The 23,461-nt window shown below is 35.8% G+C and overlaps 1 protein-coding gene across 2 annotated transcripts in view; it reads left to right on the top strand.

The window, feature by feature from the left end:
• Positions 1 to 23,461, top strand: part of ATM (ATM serine/threonine kinase) — a 64,106-nt gene that overhangs the window by 13,441 nt on the left and 27,204 nt on the right. For both annotated transcript variants that reach the window (XM_072405372.1, XM_072405381.1), the window contains 24 exons: positions 476 to 601; positions 1,035 to 1,124; positions 1,282 to 1,444; positions 2,132 to 2,328; positions 3,524 to 3,606; positions 3,678 to 3,833; positions 3,921 to 3,996; positions 4,654 to 4,784; positions 7,140 to 7,239; positions 7,958 to 8,134; positions 8,634 to 8,803; positions 9,045 to 9,291; positions 10,137 to 10,255; positions 11,706 to 11,832; positions 12,720 to 12,919; positions 13,966 to 14,143; positions 14,856 to 15,020; positions 15,187 to 15,319; positions 16,585 to 16,680; positions 17,655 to 17,826; positions 18,702 to 18,843; positions 20,785 to 20,958; positions 22,168 to 22,345; positions 22,598 to 22,685. In XM_072405372.1, coding sequence (XP_072261473.1) covers positions 476 to 601; positions 1,035 to 1,124; positions 1,282 to 1,444; positions 2,132 to 2,328; positions 3,524 to 3,606; positions 3,678 to 3,833; positions 3,921 to 3,996; positions 4,654 to 4,784; positions 7,140 to 7,239; positions 7,958 to 8,134; positions 8,634 to 8,803; positions 9,045 to 9,291; positions 10,137 to 10,255; positions 11,706 to 11,832; positions 12,720 to 12,919; positions 13,966 to 14,143; positions 14,856 to 15,020; positions 15,187 to 15,319; positions 16,585 to 16,680; positions 17,655 to 17,826; positions 18,702 to 18,843; positions 20,785 to 20,958; positions 22,168 to 22,345; positions 22,598 to 22,685 — 3,488 coding nt within the window. The remainder of the gene's footprint in view (positions 1 to 475; positions 602 to 1,034; positions 1,125 to 1,281; positions 1,445 to 2,131; positions 2,329 to 3,523; positions 3,607 to 3,677; positions 3,834 to 3,920; positions 3,997 to 4,653; positions 4,785 to 7,139; positions 7,240 to 7,957; positions 8,135 to 8,633; positions 8,804 to 9,044; positions 9,292 to 10,136; positions 10,256 to 11,705; positions 11,833 to 12,719; positions 12,920 to 13,965; positions 14,144 to 14,855; positions 15,021 to 15,186; positions 15,320 to 16,584; positions 16,681 to 17,654; positions 17,827 to 18,701; positions 18,844 to 20,784; positions 20,959 to 22,167; positions 22,346 to 22,597; positions 22,686 to 23,461) is intronic.

The following is a 23,461-nucleotide window of genomic DNA, read 5'->3' as shown; positions in this document are numbered from 1 at the left end:
GACACCCTCCCCTACCCACTAATACTTATACTAATACACTAAGTTGAAACTTTCTGTTAGGTTTGTTTTATTCACTTTCTTCATGTGACAGTTCTTATGCCTGGCAATTTTCCTCTTTGGCTACATCCTGGCAGGAAGGAAGTCACATGCTTCCCCATACTTTGTATTACAGAGGTTTCCAAAAATGAGCAATGGGGGAGCAAATCCTTATAAATGCCAATGGTTAAAAATGGCATGACCAACAGCTCATATGGGTTGTTCACAAACCTTTGGCTATATCTTCTATGTAAATACTAACTTTCTGAACGCTGAAGCCTGGACTTAAAGGACAAATATGAATCAAAAAAAGACTTTTTGTGTTCACTGGAATGTCTATGGGTAAAAGTTATTAATTACCTAATTTCATGTCGGTCTTTAAAAGAACAATGAATGCTTGTATTGCTTGTATTTCTTCACAGCATATGTTTTTTTGCAGATGTTGATGCAGTGTGTTGGTGAGAACACATCATTATTAAAGGGAAAACTAAATGAGGAAGCCAAAATTGTGTCATTAGGAATGATTATATCACATTGTCTGAGCTGTGTATGTAACTGTACAAAGGTAATTTTTGATGTTGTGCCCTTGCTAATATGACAAATGATATAAATAGGAATGATAATTTTTTTTGGCAGTGCTGTTTTAAAATTGTTAAATGTAAAAGTGTACCTAAACCCAAGACAAAAATTGTAACAGACTGCAGTTTACTACTCCTTAGATGTGGTGGATGAAGCAGTTTTCCAGCTTTTTACCATGCTGCTAATAACACTTCATATTTTAGGACTTCAATCCTAACTCACTTTAATGTATCTTTAAAGAAGCAACATAAACACCAAACAATAGCTGTAATGCTGCAAACTGTAAAATACATGATTTTGGTTATCCATGCAAAATACAATTTGATTTTCCCCAGAAAAAGAAAAACATAAATAGTTAGCATAGATTTTAACCCTGTGTCGATGAGTTTACTAATTTGAATACTTATGTTTCTTTGCAGTCCTGTTCATCTCATTATTTTACGGATTTATTCCTTCGCCTTTTAACCTCAAGGATGTTAAATGATTTGTGTGACATTTCAAGAAATTTGGTAGGTGATGAAAAATGGATTTGGTTTTAGAAGCTTTTCAGGTGCAGTGGAAAGCTGTAAAACTTATCTTATCCCTTTTTTTGCTTAATTGTTTTTAAATTTTATATACAATGATTTTGTAATCTAGTAATAGTTTATTGTTTTTGTAAAATTTTAGATATTGAGCAGTGGCAATATGGTAGAGGCCATGGAAGTTGATCTTCCGGATGGTGAAATAGAATCAAGGGTGAATGTAGAACAAGATGTGGATCTTATTGATGATGCTTCTTCTGCCGAACCTACAGAAAGCACAGAATATGGAGAACTGCAAAATGTCACTGGTAAGAAAAATTCCTAGATGTAGGAAAAAGGTGTGAAGATAATAACAAATCATATGTTCTAGCTGTTTATGTCGTAGTTGTAATCATTTGAATTGATGGTACTGGTTGCCTATGTGTATATTTTCATTTCAATCACACTCGCCAAGATGATGTGCAAGTTGTATGGTGAGGTTTGAAGTTAGGTGGGATGGTCCTAGAATGCAGGGCTTTAGCTAACTTGATTTAGAAGGAGTTAAACTGTCAAAAATTGAATTTTTAAATTTGTCTTTACTATGCACTAAAATACCTAAAAGAAGCTTTCAAAAAATAAATAAAATAAACTAATAATACATAAATAGGGCAACCACCAAAAAAGTAAAGTTAAATTCTAACCCTAATATTGTCTGAAGACTAGCGCTGCTGTTCATTCGCAAAGCTTTTATTATTAAACTGAGCGTGACTTTATCAACTATAGGTTGTCCCCGGGTTACATATGAGATAGGGACTGTAGGTTTGATCTTAAGTTGAATTTGTATGTAAGTCAAAACAGATACATTATTTTATTAAATGCAAATAGGACACATGTTTTTCTTAACATATTATTAGGCAGTGTGGTGTCAGTCTTCTTAACGGTCATCTAAAAGAAAATAGTGTTTTAATATAGCTAGTAATATTATTATTATGGAAATGATGTGTATTTCTCTGTAGGTGCAGTAAGCCCTTTGTCAGAGGATCACCTCAGCAAAGTAGAGATGGTACTCATGCAGCTCCTGCAGTTCCTGTGTTTCTGCGCATCAGCTGCTGTCAATCATTTTGTCAATTTCAGACCTTCTGACATACGGAGAAAACTTCTCAACTTGATTGATACCTCACTGGACACTAACAAACCTTTTCATCTTCGTGTGGTAAGATAAATTATGTTGTTATATGTTAGTTTAGGCCAATGTTTAGAGTTGCAACCAGAAATGTAATTTCCATATTTAGAAATTTAAGGAAACTTCTTCTGATGATATGCATTTAATTTAAGGAATGGAGAACTGAATGCATTGTGGAAGTCTGTGTTTAGTCTGCTTTATATGCAGAACTTTTTTTCAGTGGACCATCAAGCAAGCAAAAGAAGAGATTGTTTCATGCATTCAAATGTCCTGTGGTAGCAAAAACAGAGAGTCAAAGTAAGGATAAAAGTAAGCACAATTTGTATATTGTGGGGATTGGTGCTGCCACCTCTAACCCTGCTGCCCTAGCTGTTGGTCCACAAAGCTTATGGTAAATTTAGTCCTGGTGCCATCATATACCTTTGTTCTGTCAGATTCTAAAAGTGGTGCAGTGGACAGCGAGAACACAGGCATACCGTTTTATAAAGGTCACATCCTTCTGTCCTTTCAGCAGGTTAAATGTTTGGCAGTGTTTGTTGACTTTATCCTCTGCTAATTCCAAAACCATATATATATATTCAAAAATGTGAATGTGAACAGCTCTTTATGTGTAAAAAAAAATAGATCAACTTTAGATGTTGTGTGTTTTTTTTTTCCATTCAGTTAACAATTGACCAACAAATGAGATTTAATAACAAGACAATAAAATCAATGAAAATGGTGAATCAGTAAAAAATTGATCAAAATAAATGTACGATAGTTTTTTAGGCAAAATGTCGAACAAAAATGAATTGAGCATTTTTTTTCTTTTGTTAGCCATTCTATTGGAATCTAAACCATTCTTTTTGGCGATCTAATTATAAATGTGGTGAACTAATTTTACTTATTATTCATACATTTTCTAATCCATTTCAGTGTGAACAATGTGTTGATTTTGAGTTAAAGGTGGATGAATCTTAACAGAAAAACATGTATAAATTAACCCTTTAGTGTCATGATAAATATTGCAGTTAGATATATTGGTGAAAAAGATCACAATAATAATAGAACAGGTAAATTGTGTGGCAAAATCAATATAAATTGATCGTAAAATGGATAGAAAATAACATAAAGGAAACATTTTACAAACTATACATAGTATAATTGCCCAATGTAAGTTAACATCAACCCTTAATGCTAATGTCAATATTTGTCACATATTACAATTTGCTTGTTTCTCTTTTAGTACTTACAGCTGCTAAATGACCTGCCTGTGAAGAATGCTCTTCTGCCTATGGATGATATTATCATGCTGCTGAAGCCTATCTCGTAAGTTTGTTATTAGACTTTGCTAGTGACTGCCTGAATTATTTCTGGGTCTAACATTCTGTTCTTTACAGTGATGTTTGTTCCTCTTACCGGCGAGATCAGGAGGTGTGTGCAGCTATTTTGAAAAGCCTTCTCCCCGTTGTGCTGTGTTTAGGACAGGACCAGGAAGAAAATGATGAAACGTGTGATGCTGAGGGACAATTGCTAAGCGTCATACAGGGCTTCTGGTATTTACATATTATTATAATAAACATAAAACTTGAACCATGTTTAGCTAGTTTTTCATCATCATGCTATTGTCATTTGTCATTCAGGCATCTCGCTAAGGAAGGAAAACACACAGCACTGGTGCGACTAGCCCTTGTGAACTGTATGAGAACAATAATAGAGGTACAGTTTACCTGCTGCTGTCTTATTTCCCCTATAGAGAAAACATTGGTAGACCAGGAATAAGCTCCTTTGTACAACTATCCCTTTTTTATTTTAAATAGCAAGAGAAGAACAAAGGACACATCTCCAGTATATTTCATAGACTGCAGCTAATCTTTTGCACATTACATACCAAACCTTGTTTTTTTTTTTTTTACTGTTTCTCTGTGTGGAGTCAACCATCTTGGTAGAAAGCTGGGCTTTGCTTATAACCTCTGCTACTGCTTTAGGCAGCTTTATTAACAAAAAACAGAGAAGTAGAGATAGCATGATCCTTATTTCCTCCTTTACAGCTTTCTCTTTAGCATGCAGCACAGTAGTGACATTGTCAAATCTCACTTTGAATCCTACGAGACTAGCAAACAATGTTTTAAATCTCACCTTGCAGTTCTATGACTATGGGGCTGAAGGCACAGCTTGATGGCTGTCATATTTTAATAGGAATTGAAGATGAAAGGTAGATTTTTAGGAGTACTGCTTAGGCATAAGTACCATTTTTAGAGTTCACTATAGGATAGCAAATCTTCACACTTTAAATCATTACTGTACATCCATAAATATCTTCCTTTGCAGCTACATTTTTCATAAACCATGACACTTGTTTTGTGATTACCACAGGTTGATCCTCAGTGTAAGTGGGCTATTCTTAGTGTAGGAGAGACCGACATTTCAGTGCGAGATGCTTTTCCTCAATTCCTTGCAGATGCACACCATCAGGTTCGCCTGTTAGCTGCTCAGTCTGCAAACAGGTAAAATATCTTTTATGAAATGATATATGGGCAAGATGGGTTGTTTTTTGAAATTGGGTATTGTTTTATATGAAATTGGCAAAGCTTCCTTTCCTCAGAAGAAATGATTCCAGATTTAACTTTGACACAATCAAATTCTGTTTCGGGGACTGTTCTATCATTGTCATTAGGATATTTAAACTGTGGGATCAGTATTCATAAAGTACTGTATTAATTATTTAATATTTTATATAAATGGACTAGAAAAGCAGTGCTGTGCAATGTTGCGGAGTATCACTAATTATACAATGATTACACTGGTCAACAAAGATTTTCTTGCCAAACAGATTAAAGTCATTTTAAGTTAGGTTTGATGCACAGATTCCAAATATGGTATTGGTTTTGCTAGATTGGCTCTAGTTTTTGAAATAATTACCTCAATAATAACCTCATAGAAAACTAATGAAACATGAAAATTAAGCAAAAATAAACTAGATATGCCTACGTATACAAATTTAAATTTTTAAATTTACAGAACTAATCACAAAGTCATTGTCGTTTGTATGATTTCCTTTTATGCTGATGATCAGGCCAATCACATTGAAGGCTCCAGCAGTAGTCTGCCATCATGTGTCTATCTGCTCTGATACTTTTCTTCCATCACCTTTATATCTTGATTGAACTTCTCCCCTTGTTCCTCACTGAAATCGCCAAGATTTTCCTGGAAATTATTGCAAATGGCTATGAAGATAGTGTACCTGTATGCTCATAGTATCACCCAATTTTTTAAAGTTTAAGAGCCAGTTTTGTACCAGTTCCTCAAAATTCTGTGCTTTATGGTTACCCAAGAAGTTATTGACAACCATGACATAGCTGTGCCAGGCAGAAGCTTCAGTATCAGTCATGTAACTTGTGAAATTTAAATCATTTATCGGTTTCTGAATATGGGGTCCATTAAAGATTCCTGCTTTTAACTTTTCTGTACTTAATCTACAAATGTATTTGAAGCAATCACCATCCTTGTTCAGAGCTATAACAAATTGCTTCATTAATCCCAACGTTATGTCTAGTAGAGGGAGAATAATTTTTTCTTTGTCAACCATTGGCTCATTAATGATGGTCGCTGCACCTTTTTTCATGTTTTCCCTTGGAGGCCATGTCCTTTTTTCCAGTGATCCTGCTTTGCTCTACAGTCCTACAAACAGATGAAACATGGGTACTTTGTGTATCCACTTTGCTGTTCAAGTAGGAAATTCACCATTTTTAAATCAACACATATAGACCATTGGTGTTCATGATAGCAAGGCTTTTGTAACACCATTTTGATATTTTCATATTCTTCTTTAAGTTTTGTTGAGTGAGCAATTGGAATTGATGCATAGCAGTTGCCATTATGCAGTAAAACAGATTTCATACTTCAAGTGGAACTGTCTATGAAAAGCCTCCAGTCTTCTGCTCTGTATTCTGGTACTCCCATATGGGCTAGTAGGCTTCCGGTTTCAGAAATTTCTTTTCTTTTAGCCTGGATGCTAAAAGTTCAGATGCTTGTTTTAACAGACTTAGGTCACGTATTAAATCTTTGAGCTCTTCGGAGAACTGCTGGTTTGATGAAACATTTCCTTCATATTCACTTCCACTGCAAACTCCTGGATTACACTCCAAACCCTGTATATCCTCCATGTCGGATACAGGAATATCAGGGAGTGTACTGAACACAGGTATGGGAACATCAGCACCATGCGGCACAGGTCGTCTTGCTGATTCCAAATCGGGGTACTCCCACTTGTTTTCCTGTAAGGATTGAAACTTTTTACATTCACAGCACAAAAATAACAATCAATATGATGCGTTTTAGGATCTCGCCATACCATAGGTACACAAACTTTCAAACATTTCAGTTTTCCATCTTTCCACTGACCGTAGACATTATTCACAAGTTCATTGTTTCACAAATTCTGTAATGTTTCTTCTCTGTTTTTGCTGAGAATATTCACCACAAATGTGACAAAATACATGGGGGTCATTTAAACAACTTCTTGAAGAACTCACAAATGTATGAAAAAAAAGAAGGCAAATGAAAGTTTCATGAAAATAATCATTTAATATACAAAATGCAAATCATCTGTGTAAATAAAGATTGATAATAATATGCTGTGTTAACATTTGTTGTTGGTAAAATTGTCTATTCCTGATTCCTGTATCACAAGAACTAGAGCCAATTCAAGGAAATGGATGTCATTTCTGGATTTAGCAGACATGAAATACTCTAAATATATTGAAAAATCCTTGGCAAGTGGAAAAAAATGTTTTGTTGAGCTGTGTTATAGTTGCATTACATAATTACACATCATCATATAAATCAAATTTTATTCCTAGGCTTTTTCAAGATGCAAATTTTCAAGCTCTTCCCCTGACATTGCAGAAGAAGGCATTCGAAAATGTTTACATGAAGGTGCAAGAAGGCATGAGTTTCTTGGTAATATTACAGATATTTGTTATGCTTTTTGATGCACACCAATCCAAGCCAAAGCTTTTCTGGGTTGAGGAAATAAAATATCTTCTGTAAAATACCTTCTGTATTCTGCTATTTTTAGCCATTGGGCCTGATTTAATAAAGCTCTCCAAGGCTGGAGAAGAAGATAGACTTTCTAAAGTAAACCTGGGTGATCCAGAAAATCTGGAATGGATTCCTTTAATAAGTAATTTGCCATTTGTTAGCAAATGTTTTCAATCCTGGACCAGATTCACTTTAGATTAGCTGGATCATCCAGCTTCACTGATGAAAGTGTATCCTCTTCAGCCTTGATGAGCTTTAATAGATCAGGCCTATTGTCTCAAGAGCTAATAAATATAATACAGAATACAAATTTATAGTTATCCTATAGTCTTAAACTACTTCTGGAAATCTTGTCCTGATGATGAGGGAATTTTCTTTACTGTGCAAACATGTTCTCGTGCTTCCTCTTCTGTTTATTGGAAGTAAAGGAAAATATCTTGAATTGGTCAGAGGTAAAAAGAAATCCCCCAAAAAAGGACCTGTTTTAACTCTTGCCTACTCCCCTAAAATCAATTCCCTACTACCCTAAAAATGTAAAAACATATTTTGGCTGTAGAAATATTTTAATTGTAACAAACGATTTACTAGCTTAAATATTTGTATGTAATGTTTATTTCAAACACATCTTTTCATGTAGTCCCGCAGTAACCAGGACCCAGAGGAGCTTCTGGATGAGAAGTGTAATCGGAAATCTACATTGCTGATGCTTGTATCGGTGATCCTTCTGTCCAGTCCTGTGTGTGAGAAGCAGGCGCTTTTTGCCATCTGTCAGTCTGTGAAAGAAAATGGCCTTGATCCTGTTCTCGTCAGAAAGGCTGGTTTCTTACAAGTTTTTTTCTTACTATTATACATTTAATCTACTATTTATGATTTTAGGGAATAATTTAAAATTCCATCTTTTAAAGCAAAAAACGCAACACACTACATTTGTTAACATTTTTAAAACTCCATTGCAAATTGCTTTTACTTTTTTAGATATACTAATTATGTAGATCTATAAGCTTCTGAATTGTATATCAAAAGAAATTACTGCCTAAAGAATGTGATCACCAGTCAAGTGGCTCTTAAAAATGGAACCTAAAAAAGATGAACACAATAACTGGATGAAATGTCTTGCACCTCTCTGTGCCTAAGATCATGCTGTTTGTACAGATTTCTTTTAAAATGTGCATACTGTTAGTAGGAGGGGTTACAATGGGTTGGCTTACAATTGTTCTACAGAACACAAAAATTCTCTTTAAGATAAATTTGAGTCTTTAAAAATAAATAGTTGCCTTGGTAAACTAGTTATTATGCTTTTTTTTCTTTTTTAGGTTTTGGAAAAAGTATCCTCCACTCTGGGATACAGAACTGTGAAAGACTTCATGACATCTCATTTGGATTACTTGATTCTTGAGTGGCTGAGAATAAAAGTTCCCGGTTACAGTTTGTCCACTTTTCCCTATTCCTTGTTACAGTATACCACATTAAGGGATTTCTATAGGTAAAAAAGAGTTGTATTTGTGAGGAACATGTCTATGTTACTGGTAGCAAGTCAGATTGTAGCTTATGTTTTCTAATTCAGGATGGACACAAGAAGTAGAGGCAATATAGTTTATATATAATTTAAATGTAAAAACACATTATAATAAACAATGGTTTGTAACAATATTACCAAAGAGTTACTTTTTAAAATCTCTTTTGGAGATTTGTAAGACTCAAAATCTTTAAAATATTTATTTCAGGTCAAGCTTAAAAGTGCTGATTCCACATCTAGTCATCCGGAGTGACTTTGAAGAGGTGAAGTCCATTGCACAGTGCATTGAAGAGGACTGGAAGGTCCTACTGGCTGATTGTTTCCCCAGAATTTTGGTGAATATTCTGCCATACTTTGTTTCTGATTGCTCTGAAGACTCTGATATGACAAAGAAGAGGGAAATTGCATACAAAGTCTATGATTTGCTGCAAGTTGAGAACTGTCTTGGTAAACAGGTAAAGAAAAAATATATCTGCTTTTCCATATTATATTTTTAGTGATCACAAGAATTAGAAAACTTGGTCACTGTAAACCTAATTTTTTCCAGTGTGGTATTTTATTGGTGTTGATATAAACTTCATATATGTTGATATACTTTATATGTTGATATACTTTAAAAATGTTTACAAATCAGTTACATTTTCATGCTGAGGGTTAGAACCTTGTGGGCTAATGCACCTCTATATGGCAGATGTTTATATCTAAAATGTATTTAGGTTTGCATGAATATGACATCATTTTTTTTTAATAAACTTTTTTGTTTAGGTTTTTTCAATAGAAAGAAACAAATACAAAATTAAAAAAACACAGTAGTGAAAAACAGAACAGAATAAATAACAGAAAAATATGAAAAGGGGAATGAGCGGACAATGAATAGAGAAAACTCAAACAAAATTTAGTTTAACATCTATTCATTTGATACATAAATTGTTCGACAATGTATAGATTGTCACAATGTCATTGACATACCATTATGTCATGATAGAGAAATATTTCCAACAGGTTTACTTTGAAAAACAAAACAAATTCAAAATATGTGGCACTGTAGTACATAGTATGACGTAATTTTAAAAACATTTGTTCATTGGCCATATAAGAAATGTTTTTTGTTTTTGTTTTTTTTACATTTGTAATATGTTTTGTTGCTGATTCTGATGCCTCAGTGATTATACTATTACTAAAGCAGACTTTCTTAAGCTTCAAGCAAAGACAGAATTTTTTAAGCAAGTGTTGTTTTTTGGTCTTCTATACATTCAGAGATGTAATACTTTCTATTTCCTTGTTTGAATATTCTTTGCAGAAGATTGACAACCTTTTCCTCCGGAATCTGCCAGACATTGTGGTGGAGCTCCTCTTGACCCTCCATGAATCTCCAAGAGGTATAGCAAAGGATGATCCAGATTGTACTCAATTCTATGGGTAAATATGAGGAAAAACATTTTCTTTGTTATGCCAGCCTAGCCAATCAACATAAGCAAAGATAGTGAACCCCAAAGAGGACTGGGTGAAGATGATGTCATCCATGTTGGAGTGAGGAGATGTAATTGTATTTGAAAAATTGCGATCAGGCAGGCAAGTTTATTTTATTGAAGTAGGGACATCACAGGTTTCCTCTGCAATAAAGGACCCGGCTTGCTTTAAAAAAAAACCTGTTTGCAGTTTACTTTGAAAAGAGATTAGCTTAGGTTCTAATTTAACACTAAACCAAGAACAGAGCTACCAAAATAGGTGTAGACCTTTTAAGAAAAAGTATAAAATAGCAAATAAACAAACTGTATTTAGTCTGTCATTTCTTTAACTATTGTTATTTTTAAATAGTATGCATCTTCAGGATCACTTCTCAGCTTTTTCCAAAGGTTTCTAAGACAGGTGTTACATTAGAGAAAAGAGATTAAAATAAGGGATTGTCCTATACAGTGTATGTAAATCCAAAATCTGCCTTAATTAACCTCTAGTGCCCGGAGATCACAGTTGAACTGCAGAGGAACTCTCAATGGAGTTTCTTCATTGAGCGTTCATCTGCAGTTCAGTTCCCACAGTCATCGGGCTGATAAGTACAGCCCGGTGACCGTGGGAACGGAACTGCAGGTGAACTCTCAATGGAGAGACTCCATTGAGAGTTCATCTGCAGTCACAGCTGATTGAAAGCACTCCCGTGCTTCCTATCAGCTGTGACCGCAAGCTCCCACACTCCCCGGGCTGTACTATCAATAATAAGTACAGCCGGGTGATCGTGGGAACTGAACTCAGATGAACTCTCAATAGAGAAATTCCTCTGAGAGTTCATCTGCAGTTCACTGAGATCCAGGGGGAACTAGAGGTTAATTAACCTTTAGTGCCTGGGTATCGCAAACAGGAGGATTCGCTTGCAGCCCTGGGAATCCTCCAGGGCTGCAAGGGAATCCTCTTGTTTGCGATCCCCAGGCACTAGAGGTTAATTACCCGTGGGAACTGAATCCATATGAACTCTCTATTTCTACATAGAGAGTTCATCTGGAGTTCGTTTTTTTTTTTTTTAAACATATTTTTAAACACGAATTTGCAAAGTCGAATTCCGTGTTTTTCGTGTCGGCTTTGCCCCAACTTGAACTGCCATTTTCGGGTCTAATATAGGGACAGCCCAAATTCGAACTCCAACACTACCTGCGATGCACAAATTGTTCATGGTTCTTCAACAACCTCTGGAGGAACCCTAGAGTTTCACAGAACCATGGTTGAGAAACATTTCTAGAGAGCTTGTTAGTAGGTGAGGAAGTTATACACATAGACAATAAAGACACACTTGTCCTGAAGACCTCCATGATTGTAATCAGTTACCAAAAGTTTCATGTGTGGATGACTTACTTTTTTTTTTTTCTTCTTTTTTTAGGGAATTGGATCCACCTCCAAACCCCCCTTATTTCCCCTCCAATGTAATTAAAGCCACCTTGGATTATATCAGCAGTTGCCATAACAGTAAACTGAAAAGTCTTGTTGCAATTCTCTCAAAGACCCCGGTAAGTAGCAAGTGTGGACCTAAATTTAGGGATCTGGATTAAAATTAAAATAACTATATGAGCTTTTGAAAGGAATTTGTCATGCTTCAAACAGAACTAGAGATGGATGGAATTGATATACAATACATCAGAGTTAAGACATATTTGCTTTTTACTTTTCATAGTTTTTTTTCTTTTGTTTTGAGAGTTGTTTTTTTACAGTGGATATGCTTTTTTCTGACATGCATTTATAGGCAATTAATGGGAATGCACATTCCTAGGTAACATATAGTGCACTGCATGCTATACTTTTTCTTGCATCCCAAACTGCCCCTTTTCAACTTTTGTCAGATTTGCCGTGACTGTCCTGCAAGAAGATGGTTTCTCTAACTTTTAACATTCATCCATTGATACCGAAAGTTTTTTTTATGTAAGCTAGTCAGTTTATGGGCCCGATTTATTACAACCCTCTGAGACTGGAGAAGATAGACTTTCACAAAGAACCTGGGTGATCCTGAAAACTTTGAACAGGTTTCCTTAAGTAATTTGCTAATAATAGTTGGGAAATGTTTTTAACCCTGTACCAGATCCATTCCAATTTTGCTGGTCCACCCATGTTCTCCCATGATGTTCTTCAGTCTGATAGCCAGTGGAGAGTAAATTAAGCCCTTTGTTCCCATTTATGGATGACTGTCCTGTGAACCTCTAGCTAAAGTGAATCCCAAAGTTTACCTGCTCTGCATGAACGAAGCACATGCTCTCTATTTAAGAACAATTAAATCTCCAGTGGTATGTTTTGATGCCAGGCTGGGTTGCGGGATGGGGGTGGCGTGACATGAGGACAGAAATGTGACTTCAGTCTTTTTTTCATACGCAGTTTGTGACTGTTACATTTTATTTTATTACAGGATTCCTTTCAGAAAATTTTGTTGTCTATATGCAAGCAAGCTGCAGAGAGCAGCAACGTTTATAAGAAACACAGAATCTTCACCATTTATCATCTCTTTGTTAACCTACTTCTGGCAGAAATAAAAGATGGTCTCGGTGGAGCTTGGGCATTTGTCCTCAGAGATGTAATTTACACCTTGATCCACCATATAAACAGCAGGTTTGTATGTGTAATCTTTGCAACATGTTGAACACGTGACACACATTCATAGTGTGTTTATGTGAGCTTCTCCTGTGTTAAAAGGATCATTTATGTTTAAGTAAATCTATATTTTTTCTATTTTAACTTATATATATATATACATGTGTAACAGATCATTTTCTTATGAATAGGTGTTAAAACCATTTGTATAGTTTGTATGTATCTTTGGACAAGAAATCCCTGTTACAGTATTAATGACTGAAAACAATGGACTCTGTACACTATTGATTATTATTTAGACAATGTGATCTAGGCTGTTGGCTAAGGAAAAGCAGTATTTTATTCATGGATGTTTTTTTATTACTTAAACTAATCGTGATTTTTTTCCAACCTAGTGATCCTTCCAGTAATCTTTTTCTTGTGACAATGCTTGCTTACTACACTTAATTAATACAGAAGTAGCGTTATCACTATTGAACAGAGTGTGCTAGGACAAGTGCAATGAGTTTGGCTTATTGAATTGCAAAAAGTCTAAAAACAATACAGAAGTGATATATCAACCTATTTCCCCAGTAGCAGTTTTCTCCTGCTTATGCCAGCTGTATCTTGTCTATAATGCATATTATTCATTCAAAATTAGGTATGTATTTCATCATTAATTATTTATGGTAAAGCTACCAAATTTATTTTAACAGAGTTCAGTCTTCTCATCTTCTTTGCAGTGGATAAAATGGTGTGTTGGCATTTCTGAGTTACTGATTCATAACAAGCAGGCAAATGTGGATGTTTGCCCTGATATATCCTCCTTGCTTGCTCATGGTGTGGGAATTAGGCAGAACTACAGCCTGTAGGTCAGCATGAAATCCAAACAGTTTGAATATTCAGAAGATGGTCAGCAATGATGCCCCCTATACGTTTCCCATTCCTGGTTCATCCTAATAAAAAGCATTTTATGTAACTGCTAATTCTAATTGGAATCTATTTTTTTAGCACATTAGGCTCAGTATAAATGTGTAATGTAAACGATCCAATATATTAATAATTCTATAAACAATGTATTTCAGAGCCTCAGGACCGATGGATGATGTATCAGCTCGTAGTTTATTGCTGTGTCTTGATCTTTTGCATCGGGTCTGCCATGCAGCCATCACCAACTGCAAGGATGCCCTTGACAGTCACTTGCATGTTATTGTAGGCAGTCTCATTCATTTGGCAACCAGCTGTGCCAAAGTACAAGAGCAGGTAAATCATGTTTTACTTTAATATAATTTAATACATTTATTTAAAGACCAACTAAACATTCTCCAATACTGTAATGCAGTCAAGCTGCATACAGGTGTTTCTCACTTAAGGACCAGGTTCCATTCCTATGACCTGGTTGTTTATTGAATTGGTCGCTGGTGAGGAACATAGTAAAGAGCCGGTCTGCAGAGCTGTGTACGTGCATCAATGACAGGATTACTGGCACTGCACTGCCTGCAGACCCGGCTCAAAGAGGATTTCTACCTAGGATGGAGGACAAAGCTGAGAAGAATTGAGGGGAGACGCTGTGCTGCTGTACACTGTACAGTTTTTGTACAATGTACCCATCAGAAAGCCAGTGCGTCCTGTCTTTAAGAGTTTGCTTAATGCTATCCCACATAAAGCAGTTGTAACACACAGTTACCGGCACAGTGCTCCAATTAACAGTGCACTTGCTCCCTGAGCAGTGGAAGTGTACACGTAGGTGTGTTGTATGTTGGGACATCAGTCAGACTCTGCAAAGTGCTGCCAGAACTTAGGAACCAATGAAAATGAAAGAGCAGAATAATGAATACGGTATATGGAATCTGACTGCATTTGAGTAAACAATACATGGGTTTTAATTGTGCTTTAAAAGTAAAAGATAGTGAACAGATTGCTTTGGTAATGTCAATAATGAAGCTTTAGCAAATTTTTATTTTTTTTTATACAGGTGGGCAACATGCTGACTTTCTTGTTAATTGAAAGCCAAAAAAATGAAAACCTCTACCACACTGTTAAACTTCTGGACCCCTTTCCTGACCACCGTTTGTTTAAAGACCTGCGTCAGGCACACCAGAGTATAAAGTACAGCCGAGGGCCTTTCTCACTTCTACAGGTATTAGATGTATTCTTGTTGTACATTCTATTTGAGAACAAGTATGCACTTCTTATATACATTTGACAAATTGTACACCCAAAATTGTCCCAGTACTTTTTTTATACATTCTTTAAACTAGTCAGAAAGGTTACAGTAAGTTTGTTTTTTTTTTTGTTTTTTTTAGGAAATAAACCATTTTCTCTCAGTGAGTGTTTGTGATTCACTACCTCTGACCAGATTGGAAGGTTTAAACGACTTAAGGAAACAACTGGAACAGCACAAAGATGAAATGAAAAGTCTTGTCCGTGATTTTCAAGGTACAATGTCATCTTTTTGTTTTATTTCTCTAAACACATGCTCAAACATTTGAAATCTGTATTTAAAAGTCAAGCCTCAGGATAAAGAAATTCATATGCATTACAAATTTCACATGACCGTGTGTTTGTGTTTTCCTATATTTTAGATTAGAGGCATTTGTGAACAATATATATTTTTCTACAGTTTTATGATCGGTATATTGTAATTGCATTTTTAACTTAATAAATGTATTGCCATATTGATGATTTGTGGTTCATTCTCTTTCTCTTTATATCACTATTATTTCCAAGTACTCCTGTGTTTAACATGACAAACAAGCCTCACATTAAGGAGTGTAGTATATTCCCCACAAAGTCTATTACAAAAGTAGCACTAAAAACACATATAAGTTATATCTTAAAGAATTAACTCCATAAAAGAATTATTTTTCAAGATCAGTTCGATCATTTAACATTATGTGCAGCTGATCATTTGTATTCACAATGGTCCTACAGATCCAGTGAGTGCAATCTTACCTTTGGATGAAGGAGAAAGTTCCAATTATAGTTCATGTGCTGTTCATATTTTACCTTTTGTTATTTTAAAGTGTTTTTATTTATCTTTTTATTTTGAGTCTTTTATGGACTATAATTTTGTGAGATAACTTTCTCAATCTGTCTATCTTTATACAGCAGTTCCAACCTCACTTCCCTAAAATATAAAGATGAGAATGATTCCATTCAAAAGCATAATCATGTCATCTTAAATGTCTTAATAACCTTACTGAAAAGTAAGAAAACGCACAGGGAGCGGTTGACTGTACAGATAAAGTAGCCATAGATGTTGTTTTTTTTTCTTTTGATGTGCATTTGTAATGCTCTTCAAATGCAAGTATTTAAAATCTCATTTATATTTATTAAGCAGTGCTCATCGCAGTCTAGAGGCTGTGTTTGACCTGCTTGTTTGTGTTTCTTCTTTCTTTTAACACATCATGTCCTATTCAGGTTTGTTTGAATTGCAGGCAAAGCACATGAAACACAGCCTTTTCTTTTTAATGCATTTAAATTCAGTGACTGAAAACAATATCTAGAGGGACACTTACCCTAAGTCTTATATTTCTACCCCATTGCTGGTAATTCTGCTGTTTTTAAAAACTTTGCAGTGGCAGAAACACAAAAGTACAGCTTTCCTTAATCAAATGGCTATTACTTCTTTGCCTCATATTAGCGCAAAAAAACATTATTTGCATATATTCCACCAATGTCTCCATTGCTCTGTTACACAGGAAACCCTCAGGACAGTGTAATTGCAAAGCTCATTCTTAGTCTATTACAGTTGTCAAAGAATGCCATACACCTGGACAATGGGAAAGATGTATTGGGTAAGTGTCATGTAATTAAAACCATTGACATTGTGGATGCTCAGTTCAGTATACTTTCTAAAGACTGGGAACAGGCAGTTACGTTTGTCTTACTGCAGGAGATAATAAGGAGGTAATTTCTAAAGTTTTATTTCACTTTAGTTGTCATTAGCTAATAGCTACAGAAATCAGATCAGCTGATCAGTAGCACGCTCACTCTGCTTTCTTACAGTTTTCTAGGAGCTTTATCCAATATAAAAGAGTTATAATTCTTAGGTTCTTCCAACCAAACTTTAGATTCCTGAAATGAGTAGGGAGCTTACTTTTTGTTATGGATTACTGTGTCTAGGAAGAAGAATTTTTATAGGGTCTTAGATATTTTAATCCTTGAAAGAATATAATGCTATAATATATATTATTTTTTTTGCTTTACTGGGCTTCTGTCATTACTAAATTTAATCAAATAATACTATTATCAGAGTACTTAAAAATATTCCACTTCTCATTAGGCTGCACATACAGAGCTGAATTCTTGTGGGTGAGCAGAGTGCCATGCAGCTATTTGAAACACCCATAAGTACACCTTCATATTGAAATAGGAATGTCTGTGGTGAACATGCGTATTAAAGGGGGTTGTGGCTATATTGTAGATCAGCTTTACTAAAGCTGAGGGGGAACTAAAATCAAAATGTGAAAATTTGCTTTTATAAGAGACTTAAAAAATGTTAATTTGTACCTAAGCGCTATCTTTAAAAATTTTTACCATTCGCCTTGAAGTAGTAACATTTGTATTCTCTGCAGAAAATCTGCATCTATTATTCTTTGTTTATTTTGTCCCAAGTATAAGAAAGGTCATTGTACCTACTCCACTGTCTGTTACTGATTTGGTCTTGTATTTATGGGTCATTAAGTTACATTTATGCTGTGGGTTCACCAAAATTCTATTACACATCATAAACATATAATCATTTCCTAATTCTTTTTTTTATTTGCAGAAGCCGCAGGGAGCTGTCTAGGGGAGTTAGGACCTGTTGACTTTTGCACCATAGCCCTGCAGACTCAAAAGGAGCTGCTTTATGGCACAACTGTTGATGTGTTTGAAGACAAGGAGCTACAGTGTGTGTTTGTCATCCTGAAGTTAATAAATAATGCCCTGACAGACCACTGGTGCGTAACTTCTCTTTGTTGTTTTTTAGGTCTTATAAACTTTGTCAGAAGAGTTCATTGAACTGAGATAGATGATAACAGGGAAAATCTATTTTTCATTCTGCTGCCATTTTTTCTAGTGTTGTTTAAATTTCTTCTTTTTTAGTGATTAGTGATGATGATTAGTGATGATGTTATTTTTTTGTCTTTGAAAGGACAACTTCAGGAAATCTTTCAATCTTGTCAGCCTTCCTACATGCCCTAACACCTCCCCATCCCACACCCCAGCAGGTTTAGTTCCTCCTAGCGGTTCTCTTCTGTTTTGTCTGCTCACTAATGTCCTATAAACAGTATGTATGTGCACATGTGTAGGCAGACAGCAATTAGATTTAATTGGCAAAGTTGTAGAAAATGCAGACGGCTATAGGGGAAGATAAGTATGTAGCTGTGGTGGAGGACAGTACTGTTTATCCTATGTAGCCACTAATATCTAGTGAAATAAATGGCACGTGTTAGAAATTGGAAACCCAACAGCTAACTTTGCATTGCTGGCCAACAATTTGATCACGTTTACTTTCCTTGAGTATGGTTTTGCAGTGAGGTATCGCTAACTGGTGTGACAAAATCAATACATATTGAACACCAATTCGGTGTGAAAGTTGTTGCAGTCATCCACTGACATGTCATCCACTGACATTTTAGGTGTGCTACTGTTGAATGTAGACATTGTTCTCCTGAGCTGTTCACCTTTTATCATGCAGGGATAGCAAGCTACTCCATACAATAAACCTGTTGCTTGACCAAGACCTCCTATTTTTTCTATCATTACCTTTGCCATCTCCTTCTGTTGGGGGTCGCCTATCTTGTTTACCTATCTTGTTGTTTTTGTCTCTTAGCATCCATGTGCGATCAGCAGCTGCTACATGTTTAAAAAATATTCTGGCCACAAAAACTGGTAATCAGTTCTGGGATGTATACAAGGAGAGCGAAGACCCAATGCTAGTTTATTTGCAGCCTTTTCGATCCCCAAAGAAAAAGGTATTTTTTTTGTGTTATTTGATCTCTAATTGTAATTTTGTTGTAATGCTTTTAGCAAATGTTTAGTTACCTCCTTCCTACCTGCATTCTTCATTGAAACATCATTAGGTTTTCTCTCTGACAGCTACTAAACAAAACTTTACATGCTAGTTATCAAATCTGGCTTTCCCTGACATATGTGTTCCCCACCAACAATTCTGAAAACCATCAAAGCTCTTCCCAGTCATGTGACCACAATTTTAGATATGACATAATCACTTGCAAGTTGAACACATTCAGAAAAAGTGTTTAAAGCAGAAGTTAACGCAAAACAAAAAAATCAAACTTAACCTTCAATCCCCCAGATCAGTCTATCCGTGGGGAGGTTTCTTCCATTGGGTCCTGCGTCATCCTGGTATCTGTCGTCGTCCCAGCACAGAGGGAGCAGCAGGTGCCGCCATCTTCCCCTCTTCTTCTGCGCTCGTCTTTCACATTTTTCTTCTTCCTTGGGAAAAAACTTGCCGATCTCACGCATGCGCAGTAGGAGCCCTATTGATGAAAGGGCTCCTTCTGGGCATGACGTAGGTATCCCAGGAGGCTTTGCTCTCCCATTCATTCTTGATCGCCTAGAAAAAAAGGGTGTTGCACTTTTGAAAAAAAAAAAAAAAAACACTTACAAACAAAATTTTTACTTTAAATAAAAGGGTTGTCTACCCTTTTATGTAAAGTAAAAATTCTGAGTTTAGGTACGCTTTAACTTCAGAGGTTACTGTAGCCTGTAGATGGCGGTGAGTGTTTGTTAATACTGCAAGTCTAACACTATGCTCCATAAAAATCCTTTAGCCTGACACTTTTAGACATTAACCCCCCTAGCGGTAATCCTGAGTGTGACTCGGGGTAGATTTTACGTTAAAAAAAAACACTTACCTTGCTCCGTCTTACTGGTCCCCTCAGGTCCTCAGGTCTTCCTTCTTCTTTGATCTTCAGCCACGAACTGCAGAGACGATCTCCGGGGTTTCCCGGTGACGTTGGTGCATGTGTTGGTACAGGCGGGAGGATCAGGGGGAAACTCAAGTAATTTTGTATTGGATTCAATACAAAATAGCTGTATTGAGTCCAGTACAAAGAAATCTACTCCAAAAATCCAAATCCCCAATTTTTTTTTTTTTAACAAATTTTTGTTTTTTTTGTTTTTTGTTTGTTTATTGTTAACTGTAATAAAAAAGGGACAATTTTTGGTGAATTATGCCTAGGAGTTATAGCCTACAATGTTAAATAAATCTCCATGCAAAAAAAAATTTAACACTTTTTGCATGGAAATACAGAGAGAATTAGAACGCTAGGGGTTAAGGAGACGAAACCCCAATTATCAGGATACAATTACTGTCCACGAGAGTTAAAGCCTGAATCGTTTTATTAATGCAAGACTGAAAATGAAGAATATTACAAGTACTCATGTGTGATTGGTTCATTTAAAAGGCTATAACTTGATGTCTTTACTTTTGTCATTCACAGTCTAACAGCCAGTTTTGGGGGGAAGCCAATTAACCTACCAGAACCTGGGACCCTAATAATGGAAGACAAAAATGCTTGCAAATAAGCCAATGTGCCAGCAATAGTACATGGAGAGGTCTCTTAACATTCATTCAAAAAAGGAACTGTTAGGTACTCTTAGAAGAACTGGCATAGTAACTTCTACCAGTCCATTGAAATGAGACAGCTTTTAAAATCCTAAGATGCAAGTTTGATCTCCAAACTAATAAAAGCATCAAATGCTACCATTTTTTTTAAGGCTAACATATTTTCCACTTATTTGTGTTTTGTATACAAATATTCATATTCATTATATGACTGTCTGTATTGGGTATAAAAAATATGTAACTACAGGTACATATCGGTGCTATTGCTTAGCTGTTCCTTACTACTGGTTGTTTTGTTACCTGTTCTGTTTTATTTTTTCAGCATCTGGACGTGGAAAATGTTGAAAACACTAATGCAGATGTATTGGATGACCACACTTTATGGATACCACAAAATGTCAGCCATGAAGTATGGATAAAGAACTTGACTTGCACCCTGCTAGAGTCTGGTGGAGTTAAAAGTGAAATCCTTTTATCACTGAAACCACTGTGTGAGGTGAATTAAATGGAATTTAAAACTGCTGCACCAAAATTACAAGGAGTGCAAACAAATGTATTAAAACACAAAAAAGTCAGTTTGCTTTTTTTTGGCCAGGAGTTAATAGGAAAAAAAGTTTATTCAGTATTAAACAAAATAGTGAAAACATCCTCCATTCTAAGTTTAAACATAAACCACCCATTATGTCATGGGGGAGAAAGGGTATAGGTCCAAAAAAATGTGTGTAATGGCCAGTTTATGGGCTTTTTCTTTTTCTAGAAGCCTATCCAGTGAGAATGGAATGAGCTTTCAACCTGTTTTATGTTTAATACTTGGGGTTTGCCCACATAACTCACCTCTTGAATAAATGACTAATATACCCCCTTATTTAATAAGTTTGGGTCAGAGTGTCTCCAAAACAGCAGGTCTTCTGGGGGTTCTTGGTATGTAGCAGTGTGTACCAACCACAGTGAGAGAACAAAGCTGAAGCTTTCTGTCCATTTTCACAGAAAAACTACTTTAGTATAATTCACAGAGGAACATAATACTGGCCATGAGATGTGAGAACACATGGTGCATTTCAACTTGCTTTGTACTCACAGAAGAGTGTCCATACTGTCCTCACCAAAACACATATTATGGGCATCTAAATTGGACCAGTATAAGAGAGTGTCCTAGTTTGTTTAATCTGATTACCACAGGTCATCTTCAAAGGTCTCATGTTGTCCATGCTACAACAGGTGGGATCTGTTGTGGTGGCACAAATGGAACCTTCACATTTTTAGACGAAAATTTGAATGTTTTGACTGATCCGTATTTTTTTACACATGTGGTAAAGTATAGCTTCAGTTTTAATTTTTTTGAAAAGTGTAAAGTGTATTAGGTTTTTTGTGTGTATTTGTATTTGTTAAAACCATTAAAATATTTAAAGGCCCACTGCTGCATAGGTGTCACTGGGCTGGAAAGTGAGGTGAAAAACTCTACATTGTGGTTAGGCATTGAGCTCATTGATGCCATTTTGTGTAACAATGTTTTGCTGGGATAATAACAGGATAATAACATGCTATTCAAGCCCCCCAACCTTAACAAGGTCAAAGGTATTACCCATTATAGTTTTCGCTATCATGCTATAGTAGAAGGTTAGACAAAATTATCCCTTTGGAATTTGCAAAGAGGCTTTCAGGTATTTTATGTTTGTATTTCATTTAGATTTTTTTGCATTTACAGGTGAAAGCAGACTTTTGTCAGACCGTGTTGCCTTATTTTATTCATAATATTCTGCTGCAAGATTCAAGAAACACATGGAGGATGCTTCTCTCCAGGCACATCCAGGGATTTTTCACGTCTTGTTGTCGCACTGTGCCTGTTTCTAGCAGATCAGCAACTCCAGCAAGTTCAGACTCAGGTAATATCCTATAGAAGGAAAAGTAGCAAGAAGGTTAACCGCGACATACACTATGTGATTTGTGCAGACGTGTCTTTTCTTTGCTCCTCGCTTAACGAACAGGCCGCAGTAACAGAACCTGGTTGTTAGGCGAGGAGCATCTATATATGCCTAGCATTACAAAACTTTTTTTGATACTTGAATATCAGTAGTAGAGTCTTGCGTCAGTTGGGCAAGTTTGACAAAAGTTCCTCTTTTTCTTGTTTAATTCAGAGTCTGAAGGTCTGGCTCGTGGAACAGTGGACATCGCTTCCCGAAGGACAATGCTTAGTGTTGTGGAGTATTTGAGAAAACAGAGACGGTATAGTGTTTCCCTATTGGTTCTAAACAACTTATAGAAGATTTAGTGAGTATAGAAGGATTTAAAGAACCTATGGTATAGCAAGCAAAGGATTATTTTTGTAAATCGGTGTATTGTAGGCTTTGTAGCAGCCATTAATCACAAGAGTGAAGCACAGCCAATATAGGATCAAAAAGCCCAAGACTAAAGGTAGATTGCCAGTACTAGGTTTACAATCAGGAAAACACCTGGATGATACCTGGCACCTCTGTAGTTTAGCTGGCCATTCCCATGCAATAATATGGAAGGATTACTTCTTACAAAAGAACAGTTAGGTGATGTTAGGCCTTTGGACTCAAATCTGAGACTGACCAGTAAGGATTACAGGAATAAAGGTCATTGTTAAAAATTGAAGAGGATGAAAGCTGAGTGAGTACTTTAATTTTCTTCACATAGTGGACAGAATTATTACATAATTGCAAGCTACTCTGATTGTCTTCCATTAGTGGGGACCATAGCAGTCAGTTAGACAGGTTTTAAACTAGCAGCTGTGCAAAAGTGTCAGCTGGTAGCTGTCAAAGTAATAATATAATGTATTACCATGGGAAATATAGTTTCCCTTTATTATTCTCTAGTAAGTGGTCAGAAGGTATTTTCTTACAGACAGTACAGTAAGACAAAAAACATGGCACAAAATGTAAATCATCAGAATATAACTTTTCCCAACCACCCACAACTTAAATTCAACTGCTACGTCGTCGTTTTTTGCACTACATTATTGAAGACGCCTTCTTGTT

The sequence above is a fragment of the Pyxicephalus adspersus genome, chromosome 1 (genome assembly GCF_032062135.1).
Source record: "Pyxicephalus adspersus chromosome 1, UCB_Pads_2.0, whole genome shotgun sequence".
NCBI classification, from domain to species: Eukaryota; Metazoa; Chordata; class Amphibia; order Anura; family Pyxicephalidae; genus Pyxicephalus; species Pyxicephalus adspersus.
The sequence above is the reverse complement of the archived record's forward strand: the minus strand, read 5'-3'. Positions and strand labels throughout refer to the sequence as shown.